Raw genomic sequence first — 14,422 nt, forward strand, 5'->3', positions numbered from 1 at the left:
GTCCTCTGATTAAAGACAGAGGTTTCTCAACTTTGTTGTTCATGTATTTTGTGTTTCTTTTCCAGAGCCTGAGAGCAAGGGAGGATAGTAAGAGAGCAGACATTTCTCATCCCTATAAAATAAAGTTAGAATGGTAATAAAGTCCAGCAGAAGGCTTTGAAAAGTAGAGAACAAATGTGCCTAGATGTAATTAATCGCTATCCCCATGTTCCAGTGTTTCATAAACTGTAAATGAAGGGAAAGACAAACTCTGCAACAAGTCAGCAAGGGGACAAGTGGCAAGTGTTAGAACATACTGGAAAGACTGACAGCATGTAACATGAGATTAAAATTACAAGATGTTCCTTGTGATGAAGAAACAAATCCATGATTACACACAAGAATCTAGAAGCTAGCTGTTGTTCATTAATGGAGAAAAGGTGTTTCAAATGAATACATACATCAGTTCAGAATCATACAAGCTCTGTCAGTTTTCCAAGTATCCAAAGCATTTGGGAAAATATTCTTGTGTTCATGGACATGAAAGGCCTGAAGAATATAAAGGAGTTTAAATTCATGCAGACAACAGTGGAGTCCTCACAGGATTGAGAATTATAGCTAAAGGGTCTTCATACTGGACTCCACACAGTAAAAGTATTCAACTTCTCTAAAAATACCCATAGGATAAATGCTTAAAGGAGCCAGACACAGAAAATATGACTTTGAAAATTTCCAGAATGGGATTCCCAGACGGGAATAACAGCGTTTGCCTCCTATTCCTGGTGCTAGATCAAGAGGTGATGAATGATGTCTGGAGAGAAGAATGTCTGGGCCGCCAGCACCCATGTGAACGCAAGGAGACATCCAGGCAGGACAAAGGCATTCGACTGTCTTACAGACATGCTACAAAAAACCATGAGTGCTGTCTTGCACATAGTCACGTTTATAACACTGATGTGCCTGCTCTAGACTCTAAATGTGTCTGGCAATTAAAATGTCTACTACAAGTAATGCTGGATATATTGAGACTCAACCTTGGTGAAGGTACCCCTTGTAGATAGACCCTGGACCTGGGTTGCTACAATGAGTTGGCACTCTTCTCCCAGATATTTTTCAAAGCAGCTGGGTCCACATCACTAATTCCTGTGTGCCATGGTGCTTCTTTTTTGAATGCCTGCTGTTAAGGAGAGTAAAACACAGGAGGTGTTCCTGTGATGCAATAGTGGTGCTGTAGAAATAGTCAGAGTAAAGACAATGCCAGCTCTTGTTGTGTAGCTTGTCCATCCTTTCGTTTCTTATCAAAATGGAAAGTGAGTTACTTTAAAGTACCTTACATGGCAGACTACTGCAGCAACAGTTGGTTGTATCCATAGCATTTTAGATAGGCAAGTCTTGGTTTCATTTGGCAATTAATAGGAAGTGTCAGTGCTCATAGTCTGTAAAAAAACAAAGCATGTGCACAGCTTCGGTGGTATGGGGTAGAGAGGGGTGGAGAATTTAGGATTAGATCCTCCACCCCTTGCTACCCCCTTCAGTGAAGAACTGGGAAAAATGTCCTGCCTGTGCAATAGCTTTAAACTTACTGCTAATTTAGTGGCATAGGATTGCTAACTTCAACCTTTAAATATAAAAAAGAAAGGAGTTTTCTTTTGAATTCTAGGAGGATGGAATTTGCCATAAAAGTTTATGATCTCTTATTGAGAGTTTTTATCGGTGGAAATTTAGAAGAGCTGCAGTGTCCAGCAGTGTGGGGCTGATTGTTCCCTTTCAGTGCAGGAGATAATTCTTCCCATATGTTTCAAACTACAAGAGAGATTTGTGGTCTGATTACTTTCTTTAATAGCTTTTACTAATAGTGATTACACATGGCTGATTATGAACATTCTGGAAAACTGTAGCTGGTTATAAACTATTCTCCATTCTTAGTGAAAATCACAATGATTTATACAAATAAAGGCCACAGCATTTATTCCTTTCAAATATACAATTCAGATGAGTTTCAGTGCAAGGTATTGAGGAAGTAATTGCGGATTAGCAGTTGGCTAAGGTTTCCATAGATATTCCCTTGAGCTTGCTTATCTGTAATCCTGAACTGCCTAAATCTGGAGTGTTCTTTCTTCTGCTGTCTTCAGGATTTGTGCTTTATTTTGTTCTTCAGGGATTCTTGAAGAACACATTACTGGAGTTAGAATCTGCACAATTTACAGCTGTGCAAACCAAGGCAAGAGATGGGCTTAGTATACTTCCTAAAAATGTCTAAAAGATGCTGACCTAGCAGAGGGCTTTGGTCCTGCAGTCAGGTCTGCATGAGTTCTGGTGCGGCTGCACTTGGACTAGCACACGTGGCAAACTCACCTGCCTGGAGCATGCTTATGTGGGGTTAAGCTTTTTAATGCTTCTGCTTCAACAACTTTTTAAAAAACAAATGTGTTTGGTTTTATGGATATGCCAATCTCTATCCAGTGTGAGCTCTTTCAGAAGAGACCAGGTCAGACAGCTTGGGTGCGATAATAGTTATGATCTAGTTTCTGAAGGTGTGCCTGTTTTCTGCTATCAATCCCTATGTTGTTAACCCCAGCCACCAACTAAGCACCACGCAGCCGCTCACTCGCTTCCCCCTCCCACCCAGTGGGATGGGGGAGAGAATCAGGAAAAAATGGTAAAACTCATGGGTTGAAATAAGAGCAGTTTAACAGAACAGAAAGGAACAAACTAATAATAATAATACTATTAATAATAAGTGATGATAATAATAAAAGAATTGGAATGTACAAAACAAGTGATGAGCAGTGCAATTGCTCACCACTTGCTGGCTGATGCCCAGTGAGTTCCTGAGCAGCAATCCTCACCTCCCAGCCCCACTCCCCCCAGTTTGTGTACTGGGCATGACATCACATGGTGTAGAATACCCCTTTGGCCAGTTTGGGTCAGCTGCCCTGGCTGTGTCCCCTCCCTTCTTGCTGGCTGGGCATGCGAAGCTCAAAAATCCTTGACTTAGTTGTTGATAAGTAGTGTTTAGACTGAAAACATCAGTGTTATCAACATTTTTCTCCTACTGAATCTAAACCATAACACTGTACCAGCTACTAGGAAAAAAATTAACTCTATCCCAGCTGAAACCAGGACACCCTAGTAACAACCTTCTGTGTTCTTCCACTTAAAAATCCAAATTGTGTATAGACTGGCTCTAAATCTTACTTTGGTGCTGAGGAGCACAGCTCTGCGGTACATGGTGGGGCTCATCTGCATTTGCCATATAACGCAGAGTGGAAGGCCACCTTGTGAAAGGAGATTCAGTAGCTTTATTACTGCTATAATCTTCTTCCCTGTGTTCCTCCTTTGGTAATAAAAAACTGTCACATTGTCTGCCGATGAGCTGGTTTTCACCAGGGGTTGAGATAAGGGGGAGGTGGGGGGAAGGTGTTAAAATTCAGTCTTTAATCTTAATTTCTAATGTAAAGATTAAGTTTGAAATAGCAGGTGGCTAATATCCCTTATAGCCGAATGAAGGCAACGCTCATTTAGATGTCGTTTTAACTGCTTCTCTGCTAATATGTTTCCCAGTTTTTCATAAAGCCGAAAAATTGTGATTTTAATCCTCCATGTTTTAATTTCTTATGTAGGTTGACAATTTAATCTCTTGAGGTAGAAGTTAAAGTAGTTGATGCTTCTCTCAAAAGGCCTCCTTCAGTCACATCTGTCTTGCTTTCTTGGAAGTTGTCATATGGTCCTCATATTGATTGCAGAGGAGGGGGAAGAAGTATAATTATACCCAGGTGCATTTGGTTACATCATTTTTTTTCTGGAACAGATCTTGATTCAATAGTAAATTTAGCTATAAATGTTATTAAATATAGTACACGCTAAAGCTTAAATAAAATGGTATGTAGAAATAAGGCACAACTGGCATTTGTGGGAAGTAGCGGTATGCAGCTTTTGAAAATGAGACAACCCATTGTTATATTTTTCAATAATTTGGCTTCAGGTAGTGTTCTAGAGGATTTAGTTTTTATTTCTCATTTTTACATTTAACATTCAGGATATTTATTTCCTCTGTGTCAATGTTTGTTTTAGCTGGTTTTGTTTTTAAAAATTTAGTTGATGTTTCCTTAAGGTCCTTTTTTGTTATTGTTAATTACCAGTCATAAGAGAATAGGGAACATCAAAGCCTTCTGTTCACTATCCACTTAAAACTGTGAATGTGTAGATGTACAACAGGCTTATGCTAATTTCATATTCTTTAAAGCATGAAAGCTCAATTATTTTCATTCAAAGGTGTTCTTAAAACAAAGACATTTTCTGTTCTGACCTTCTGATGATTTTTGTATTGAATGTACAGCTGGGAAGTAGCTCAGCACATGGCAAATGAAATTGTAAGAGCGAAGGATCTTTTATTGTTTTATCCTCAAAGCAGTGAAAACACAGATACACATACCACAAAACTATGCTGCCATGGCTACTACTACTAGCTTTGCATTAAGCTAAAGTAGTGCGAGGGGCTGTGTCATCTTACATGCTTAGGAAGGCTAACTTTTTTTTTTTTTTTTTGAGAAAATTAAATTGGGAGTCAGTGAACAGCAGGAAGGAAGTAGGGCAGATCCCAGTCCACCTGAGCACGCAACGACTACATCCACTGCTACGAAACTTTTCAACCCTCACTTGTTCTGTTCGAGTGAACGATTGCTGTATTTTGCATAGTGTAGTGTTCCTCTGACTCTGTATGACCATGCTTGCACCAGGAGAAGGTTTGGTTTTGAGGCCATATAATTTCACTTGATGTAAAGATCAGGAAAACAGCTTCAGGATGCATGACTGTGTAGTCATAGTAGTTAACACTCCTGCCTCTCTCTGGTCCTCTCCTATATATGAGAGATCAGTTATTAGGTACAGTAGAAACTGCAACTGCATATGTGCTACTGATAACACTTCCTTTTTGTTGGAAAGGAAGGAAAAACTCCTTGCATAGAGTTTTATGGCAGGGGAAAAAGAGCGCTAATTTAGATATTTGAAATAGCGAATGCCTTGTAATTTCTAAGGACAGTTACTTGATGTTTAAAAGCTTTGTGCTAACAGAAAGCTTGATGAGATAATGACTTGCTACAATAACCTTTTGGAGTCAAAGTCGTGGCTTTAATTATAACTTGGCTCACATGCAAATGACTTTACTGCCTTCTAGACTCTGACAAGTATTTGTCTGTGTTACCAGTCAGCTATCAGATTTGGCACAACTGACTGTGTTTGATCAGAGGCATTTGAGTAATACCAGAAATGTTTAGAGAAGAGTATTAAGGGACATTAGCAGGACTATGTGGGAAGTCCCTACTCTGCTTTACTGCAATGGTTTTGTTTTCATCATCTTTTTTTTTTTTTCCTAAATTGGCCAGGGGAGAAATCTGCCACTTTTGCCTTGGCTGGCATTGATTAGCACCTCTCTGGTGGAAGTCAAATGAGCAGACAGACTGCAGCAATTTTGACACTGCTTCACTGAGCTGAAAATTTGGGGTCTAAATTAAATTCCTGTTGTGTACAAAAGTGGATACATTTTGATTCACAAGAAAGTAGCTGGGAAAGGGGGGGGAAAAACCTCCCCACAATTTCACCTTGCCCAAATCTCTTGGGAGGGTAATACTGAGAATGAAACGAGGGTAATGGGACAGATCAGTGCCAGATCATATTTTGCTGAAGCAATCGCATTGCATTCCTCAAAGGAATTGGTAACACTTTCTGGACATTCCTTTGGTTTGCTGTAGTGGAGCTTTGAAGGAATTGGGCATAGGTAGAAAAGAAAGCAGAAAGGTAAGTTGTGATGTAACCAGACTTGCGCTTTTCACCTCAAATGTCATGAGTGTGTTTGAAAACTGGAGGGAAACCCCATAGCTCTCAGGCCTCACAGTAATCTTGCCTTGACTAATCTGTGCCTTGCTCCCACCCCCAAGTGAAGAAAATACATCTCTGACAATCTAGATCAACAGGGCTCACGGTTAGCAATGATGCTGTGAGCTATTCATTTCTCTAGCCATGCCCTCATTTTGGAGCTGGTGCCATCTTCCATAGGAGGGGAGGACTGTTACACCTGCAAAATTCATTTTCATCTTTTCAGTCTTCCGAGGGCCATTTCAGTGTGTTCTTCTCTAGTGCTAATGGTAAATTGGGTAAGATCTGGCCCTCACTGAGGTGTATGGATTGGTTTTGCCTTGTAAGGTTGACCTAGCTATGAAGAGAAAAGGGCAGGTGCTAGGCTTCTAGCAAGTTTAAGGTTCCTGCTTGTTGGTTTTTTTTAAAAAGAGAAATGCCTCACACGCTGGTTTTCCCCTATGCCCCACAGTATGAGAGAGACTGCGATGAACACAAGGCAGGATGCACAGAGATTTGAGAGGATAGATTCCCGCTCACACAGTGGCCCTAAACTCAAAACCTTCTGGTATGCTAAGCTACATTGCAGTTGTAGTTCATGCAGGTTTTATATGAATATTTCTGGGTTATTGTTTAATCTCTACACGTATTCAAAAATAAAATTCTATTTTTCCTTTTCCTTTTTTTCTTCCCAAGCAAACATAATTAGGAATATAGGCCTAATCCTGCTATTTGAAGTCAGAGAAAGCAGAATTCAGGATTTGATAGTATAAGCACAGCTGATGAATCTGCATATGAATGCAGTTTTGTTTTGTGGTGGGGTTTTTTCCCCCCCAGTCTGCTTTATATTATTTAATGATAATAAATGTTGCTTAAAGTCAGGGGCTTTTCTATTTCAATGTTAAAAGGAACTTCTCTGCTGATATTTTTGTGTTTATGAGGAAGTTGTATTTTACAGATGTGGCCATTGTAAATTCCAGCTGGTACCTATGAATATTTATTTTTCTACCCAACACATAATTGGTCTTCTATGTGCAGTAAATATGCATCTACATGTAAAGACATACATTTTTTAGATTGCTCATGATGCACTGTGCAAGTTAAGTAGCTTCCAAGCTTGGTGAAAATGATTGTAGATGAAACAGCTTGCAGGCATTCATATAGCTTCCCCCCCAGTGTTCCCAGTAACACTTGCTTCCTTTATTTAACTGTTCTAAAATTAATTTTGAAAGTGAAAACAATTATATAAAGGCCACTTGTTATAGAGAAAACAGTAATAAAGCACTACTTCTAGAATTTTTACAGCAGGAATCGGAGTAGGTTAAAGTAGAACTATGAAAGATGCTTGTGTTTAACAATGCTGTTCGGTCACCACTGGAAATTTGTTATTTGGACTCCATGTGTAAAGTAACAAACTACGAAGTTCAGGTGCTTATCAAAAGGTATTAGTAGCCATTTTAGTAATGGTTATTTTACAGCAGTCCTACTGTTCCCCTCAGGCTCCCTTTCCAGCCTGAAGCTTAGAACTGTTGTGGTCTCTGTGTAAGGAGAGACGAAAGTAATTTGACTGCATTGTGTCTGCTCACTATGGAAGGGCATCTTACTAATCTTTAGATATGAGTGCTTCTATATGAGGCTCCATACTTTCATTATCTAAGGATGCTGTTAATTATACTACATCTTGAAAGGCATGAACAGAAGTGCCAAGTGTGGGATTGTAAGAACCCCAGTGAAAGGTAACTGTAATTTTCTACAGGTTTGGTTGAAGTTCCTGTTTAAAAGAGTGTGTATGCAAGCAACTGCAAAACTATCACTCTGCTAATATCAGCCAGACACAAGGGATTCATGTTTTGTAGGTGGAAACAGGATTGCTAAAGATTGATGTATTTCATTGCAGATGTGACGAATATGTCACACAGCTGGATGAAATGCAGCGGCAGCTTGCAGCAGCTGAGGATGAGAAGAAGACTCTGAACTCCTTGCTTCGGATGGCTATCCAGCAGAAACTGGCACTGACCCAGCGCCTGGAACATTTGGAGCTAGACCATGAGCAGTCCAAAAGGGTGCGCACAAAATCTGCTTCCAAAGCCAAGAGCAGTAACCCTAGTGTAAGTCATATTCGGTCCTGCGGAGACAGGTCTGAAGGATCTGTCCTTAACAACCAGGTTTTTTGTAGTGAGAAGTATAAAATCTATTGTGACTAGGACAGGTGTGTAGAAAAATCATATTATGCATCTTATTTTATGCTGTAACTGTCAGCGTAAATCCCCACTATCTAATGTCGCAGTGAGTTGACTTGTACTAGTATGTTGTTGAACCAAGTAATACAAATTGTATTATGGTGGTCTTAACTGTAACTAATTCATAAGTATGGGGATGCTATTAACAAGTTAATAGTGGAAAGGAATTAGCTTTTTCCACAATTAACATGTATGGGTTTTGCTGTTAATGGTAAGTGTTAAAAGAGTACACCCGATATAGGACATCTGGTGCTACTAATTGTAGTTTGTATAGTGCAAATGTGATCCTTTCTCCAGGGTTGCAGCATACTTCAATACATGCTTTCACAGGCAGGAACAAACAGAAAACCTTCCTTGTTATTGTGGCTTAAGAAGTGGTGAAAAGCAAATGTTAAAATTAGAGGTATGTCTTGAAAATGCAGAGCATGTTGAAACTGGAACCAAACTTAATTTGCCTGTTGTGGCAGATATTAAGAACTTGCTGTCATATCACCAACTGACCAAAGTCCTAAGGCTTTTACAGGCTATAAAACGTAGAAAAAAAACTTGGTAGGGTACACTATTTACACTCTGCTTCCCTCTTTCCAGAGGGTTAACCAGAAGAAACTTGCACATTTCTATTAAAATTATGCAATATTTACTCCACCTGATGTAAAACTTAAAGTTTTAAGAATTGGGATCCTACCTGGTAGACAGTTCCACTTTAAGAAGTTATGCTGTGGAAAAGTGTCATGTCCTGAAAGGATCTTTGTGGTCTCATGTTGCTCCTTGCAAGCATAACACTTTGGAAAAAATCTGTTTTATGTATTACTGTAGCCACACAACGTATATGTGTCGAATTAATGTGACTATGGTCTAGTATTGTCAGTCACAAAACAGTTTTTCTCAGCTTTCAGTATTAACCTAAATAGAATAGTAGTTCAGAGCTCTGATCATTTTTTTAAATACACAAAAGATATTGCATTCCTTATGCAAGCACATGTTTCACAGGGCTCTACATTATAGGCACAGGAAATTGAACCAGATCATCCTGCTAATAATTATTTATGAAGTAGCTTAGTATACATATTAATCTTTAAAAACAAATAAACCTTTGTCTGCTATTGAACTTTTAAGGGGCCTTTTTAGCCACTTAATTACAGTATGTTTGATAATATAAAAGTGTACTTCATAATTGGTGCCTACATAAGAGAAAAAGATTGAAAATGTTGCTTCTAAAATTGTGGAAAATTTGTGGAGCACAACAAGGCACACTTTTTTCTTTAAACCAGAGTTTTAAAGTGCCTAGCCTCAAATTTTATTTTAATGTAAAGCCCTGTTCATTTTGTACTCCTTCAAATGATTTTGTATGCCTATAGTATTACTAAAAGCAATGCGAGACTGCACAGTTGTCTGCTTGATAGTGATGTTTTATAAAGCCATTCTAATATTCCTGGTGTGGTACTGCCTCATCTCACTACCATTTCTTATAGATGATCAGCAGCTTGCTTCCTGTGCATTGCCGCTCTGCCTATAAGTAGTCAGGAGATATCACAGTACTAATATAAGGTAATAAGGAGCACAGCTTGTTTTCCCAGTGAGGGGAAACCACATGGGATTTTGGCTTCACAGATATTATAGCAGGGGGGCGGGGAACGACAGACTTCTAAATTCATACAGTGAGACTTTAAACAAATGAAATTGTAGAAACCTTGCTACAAAGCTGGGAAACATCAGAATGCCACAATCCAGTGCCAGAATTGCATTTACCAATATTGAGAGGAGGAAAAAAAACCCAAGTGATTTAAGTCTAGTAAGTTGCTCAAACATCACTGCTTGAGAAGTTTAAACAAATAGCAATTCTGGCTTTAGAAATTAGGCCCTGTGCATCTATTATTACTTTTCTTAGAAAACACTGAATTCTCCTGAATTTGAGCTTTAATATTGCTAAATAGCAGGTTTGATATTTTAGAAGCGAGACATCTTTTAACAATTTTCAATCCTGCTTGTCTCTTCTTTGCTGCACAATCTTCCAAAAGGCCTTTATTCTTCTCATTCCTGCATTAAGTATAATTTATAAATACTTTGTAAAAGCAGGCATTTGAGTGCTAACTTTCTCTGCTCCAATAGAAACAGTTACAATTTTGCTACTATGGTAGGGAGCTTTAATACAGTATTCACTGCTTCCATGTCTCTAATGGCAGTATTTTTGCAAAATACTGATGGCAAAAAGGTAAATTGGAGAAACTAATTGAATGCATTGTTAGGTTTTTTCAAATTAATTGGAACATTCTGTAAAGATTTCAGTGTTACCAGACAGTGACTATTACTATCAGTCTTGGCTCACGCTTTCAGTTCCAAGTATGAACAATTTTGCTATTAGCCCAGTAGTCTTAGTAGTCATTTCCATCTTCATTCATTTCTGTGAATCTTTAAAAAAAACAAAAAAGCCAACCTGACTGCTGTTTGAGCTTGTCAAGGTTATGGCTTAAGTTCTTGTAGCACCTGTTATAAAAAGAAATGAGGAATGGTGGTAAGGTGACTTGATCCTGCTGTTTGTATTTTTAGATAATATTTAAGATTGAGTCTTGTAATTCTTGATTAACAATTTCTTGAAACATACATTTGCTATAAGTCTTTCATATCACTTTCAATGGGTTGAGAGAAAGCATGGAAAATTCCTTAAGCCGTCACCTACCTCTGCAAGCAGGCTCTTCTTCTGAATGATACTCTCTGCATTGGCCTGCATGATATACTGACCTGCATGTTTCTGGAGAACCTAAAGCTTCACTGAAAATGTTTCTTGCACATTGATTGCTATTAACTTGTGCTTGAACAGCAAAGCTTTACTCAGTACTTGTAAGTAACCTTTCTGCAAAGCTATTGCTTCCAGGCTAGCCCCATAAAGCATTGTGTCATTGGCTTGGGAAGCATGTCTGAGCTAAAATGGCTGCTTCTGTCCCAGTAAGCTAACAGACACCCTCAACGAACTAACCTGCTTTTGCAGCACGTTGTTTTAAGTTTTCAGTTCTTTAATTGAGAAATAAGCACTGGTTTTTTGCAGGGTTTTTTTTTCCTAATGCTATTTTATTTTTCCATTTTTCAGCTGTAGAGTAGTCCCTGGAGAAGGCCTTTCCAACAGTGCAACAGCATTTCTTAACCTCTTTCATTATGGTTAAAAGTGGTAGCCCATTGCACAAAGAATGGAAACCACTGACCTGATCCTAACTTTTGAAAACACCTTTTCCTATATACTACCTGAAACTTTCCTTTTATGTCTGAAGCTATAAAACAAGCTTTACCTGTAAGTGCTGCTGCAGTAAGAAAACTTACAAGTGCTGAAGAAACCTACTTCAAATGTAACGATCACCATATTAGTTTATGATCTACTAGAAATGTTCGGTTGGGGGAATTTCTTATCTCATTGTAGATGCTCATTTTTTATCTGATTGTTAAACCTGTGCACTTTTGATATTTTGATATTTTTCTTTAGCTTCTTTAATTCCTTATGTAGAAGAGTTTATATGAATGCAGTGGTTTGTGCTCATAGTTTCTCTCCAATTCGGGCTTGTGATTTTTGAATTCTACATCAGCATGTGGCAGAGATTTTGGGGGGGCTCTAGATTGTGATTAGAAAAGAGTTTCAACAAAAAAAACAGGAGCTCTGCTAAACTGTGTGCTGTGCTTCAGCAGCTTTTTTATTATTATAAAATGTTAAGCTTTATATGTTTAAATTACTGATTATTTTTTTTTCTTAACTGCCATGGTCATTAAGAAATCCAGGGTATTCAAATTCTGGGGTTTTTTTCATATTGTATTATTATTCTTAGGAATAGTTCAATGTAACAAGAAGAAAACTTGACTTTGCTCTGGTTAAAACAGTAATAGGCACTTGAAAAATATTAAATAAGTAGTATTACCTATAAATTCCAGATTTCCTGGGTTTTAGGAAGTTGAAGTATTATTGATTAACAGAATTTTATACAACTATACCAGTTAAATTCCAAATTGGAATTGTTTTGTTACTTTTTCATTTTATTGTGCCAAATTATGGTACATTTAGAAAGAAAAATTCTAAAGTTGTCAATGATAGGGTGTTATATATCAGCGCCTTTCTGTCATTAATTATTGCCAGTAGTGCCTTTAATCATTTTAAGGGAGACTCTTAGAGTAGCTTAGTCTAAGTCCTATAACTTAGAAGATATGGAATGGCTGTTTTGGAATTTATTAAAAACATGGAGCAATAAGTGCAAAGTGAACTCCCCTTTCGCACATTTTTAATGGGTAGTCTTACTATAGAGATTATATATTCAAGGAATTGTAAAAAATTCTGTTAGTCAATGATATTTCATCATGCAAATCCTTGCAAATTCAGGGGTATAGAGAAAAAAACCACAAACCTAAACAAACTCGAATACACTTTGGGAACCAAATGGACTCATGGTGAACAAATGAGCAAGATGTATTAACACATTTGTGGTAACAGTACAGAGAACATATAAGGAATATTGATGTTATATTAGCTTTGTATGGTGGTGGGTGCAGTTAACCATAGTATTGTTTGCAAATGTGAACAACAAAACATTGATATCTTCTCTTGCATGTCGTATCTAATCATTGTAATTTCAGGAAACAGAAATGGAGAAGTGCATCAACAAGCCGTACCTATTTCTCTACTGTTTGTTGAGGCTCACATGAATGATTAAATTGGTACTTGTTGGGGGGGAGCCTTCCCACTCCTCAAAAAAAGTACAAATTGAAATAATATTGACAGTGGGGAAAAGATTTCTGTTTGCTGGAAAAAAAGCATTATTATTCCTAGATGTGGGGACTTTTATTTCCATCTTCTGTTACCATATTGATTCATAAGAAATATTGTTGCATTTAAAATAACTACATTTGTATGTGGGTATTTATTTGAAATGATGTCAAAGTACTGTATTATGTTTCATGTGCATTACCTTTTAGTGGTGGATTGGTCTCCATTTAACGTCATATGCATGTATTCTTGCCAAGTAATCTTTACACAGATCTGAAAAAAAAAACTTAAAGAGAAAATGTGGAAACTTCTTAAAAGTATAACTGTGTGTTAATTGGATAACCTTAGGAGGTATAGAGGGCAAAACCTTACTTCCAAATTAATAAAAAAGTGTTTAATGTAGGAAAGCAATCTGCCTGCATAAAGGTAGTCACATTGGCAGTATCAATAAAAGAGAAAAGGAATTGCGTTTTCTGCTTGTTGTTTTTGTGTTTTAAGAAAGTGCCATTTTAATTAGTCTTCCTAAGTTATTTTCATTGTGGGTTAAATATTAATTTTTATCTGAGAGAAACTGGAAACTTACAACTAAGTTTGCAGAACTAGAAAATGAATCATTTGTGCTCATATTTGGAGAGCACCATCCTCTGTGCTGTTTCATGAGATTTTCCTGGATTAGTTTTGACCTTGATCAGACTGGTTTAATCTGTTTCACCGAAGAGCCATGCAAACACTTGTACTAGTACAGGAAAGGGGAGGGTAGGACTAATGTTTTTGGTGGCAGTGGTGACAAGTCTTCGTGAAATTACATCTTAATTTCTCATATACTCTCCAAAATGTGTTAAGATGATGTTTATCCAGTAGAATTAACAAACTAACTCACAAAAAAACCCAAAACCCTGAAGGAGTATGCTTAAAGTCTGAGGGCGAGGCGACATTTTACCCCATCAATACAAGGATATTCCTGGTTCAATGAATTGATATTGGGCCTTAGAAATATTAAATATGGTTTTATACTATAGTTTAAGAACTCTTATGTTCTCAGGTGGGATTCCTAGAACTATTCTGCTTATCGTTTCTATCTGACTAGTAGCAGTCAGTTGCATTACACCAGCTCATCAACATAATTTCATGAAAATAGTTGTTGAATTGCGTGCAATAAACTAGCAGAGCACATTTGCTAGGACATTTGTCCTGATTGTATAGTTTTGCATTTGCTATAATGGGAGCTTTATCTTCAGGGTGATCTAATGGAGAAACATTTTATAAATATATATGCATGCAAATGACAGAAGAACAAGGACAGACCTGTTGAAATAGTAAAATGGTGTAATTCAAAAATGCTTTAGTAAGAAAGTAAGAAAACAAAAGGAGAATATTTCGCTTAAAAGCTTGTCTGGTGAATGGCTATTAATTAAAACATCGGTTTCTTTGACTCTTTCCTGTGTAGAAAAAATACAGTGCCTGGAGGGAATGTTGCCTATGCTGAGTTGGGAGGGTGGGTCACCAGCTACATTCCAGGCTGCAGATGTTGCTGTATTTAGTCTCTGGGAAAGGAATCTGCCAGCTAATATACACTCCTGCTTGCCGGGGATTCAGTAATTCAGTAGTGATC

At 37.7% G+C, this 14,422-nt stretch overlaps 1 protein-coding gene across 6 annotated transcripts in view; it reads left to right on the forward strand.

The window, feature by feature from the left end:
* BICD2 (BICD cargo adaptor 2) overlaps nucleotides 1-13,278 on the forward strand; it is a 97,924-nt gene extending 84,646 nt beyond the window's left edge. The window contains exons 7-9 of one of the 6 annotated variants that reach the window (XM_049826291.1): nucleotides 7,730-7,940; nucleotides 9,545-9,620; nucleotides 10,091-13,278. In XM_049826291.1, the coding sequence (XP_049682248.1) occupies nucleotides 7,730-7,940; nucleotides 9,545-9,592 (259 nt within the window). In that variant the 3' untranslated portion in view covers nucleotides 9,593-9,620; nucleotides 10,091-13,278. Of the gene's footprint in view, nucleotides 1-7,729 lie in introns of all 6 variants that reach the window. The other 5 variants (XM_049826292.1, XM_049826289.1, XM_049826293.1 and 2 more) reach the window with 5 other exon arrangements.
* Nucleotides 13,279-14,422: the final 1,144 nt, after the last annotated feature.

The sequence above is a fragment of the Accipiter gentilis genome, chromosome 23, assembly GCF_929443795.1.
Source record: "Accipiter gentilis chromosome 23, bAccGen1.1, whole genome shotgun sequence".
NCBI classification, from domain to species: domain Eukaryota; kingdom Metazoa; phylum Chordata; class Aves; order Accipitriformes; family Accipitridae; genus Astur; species Astur gentilis.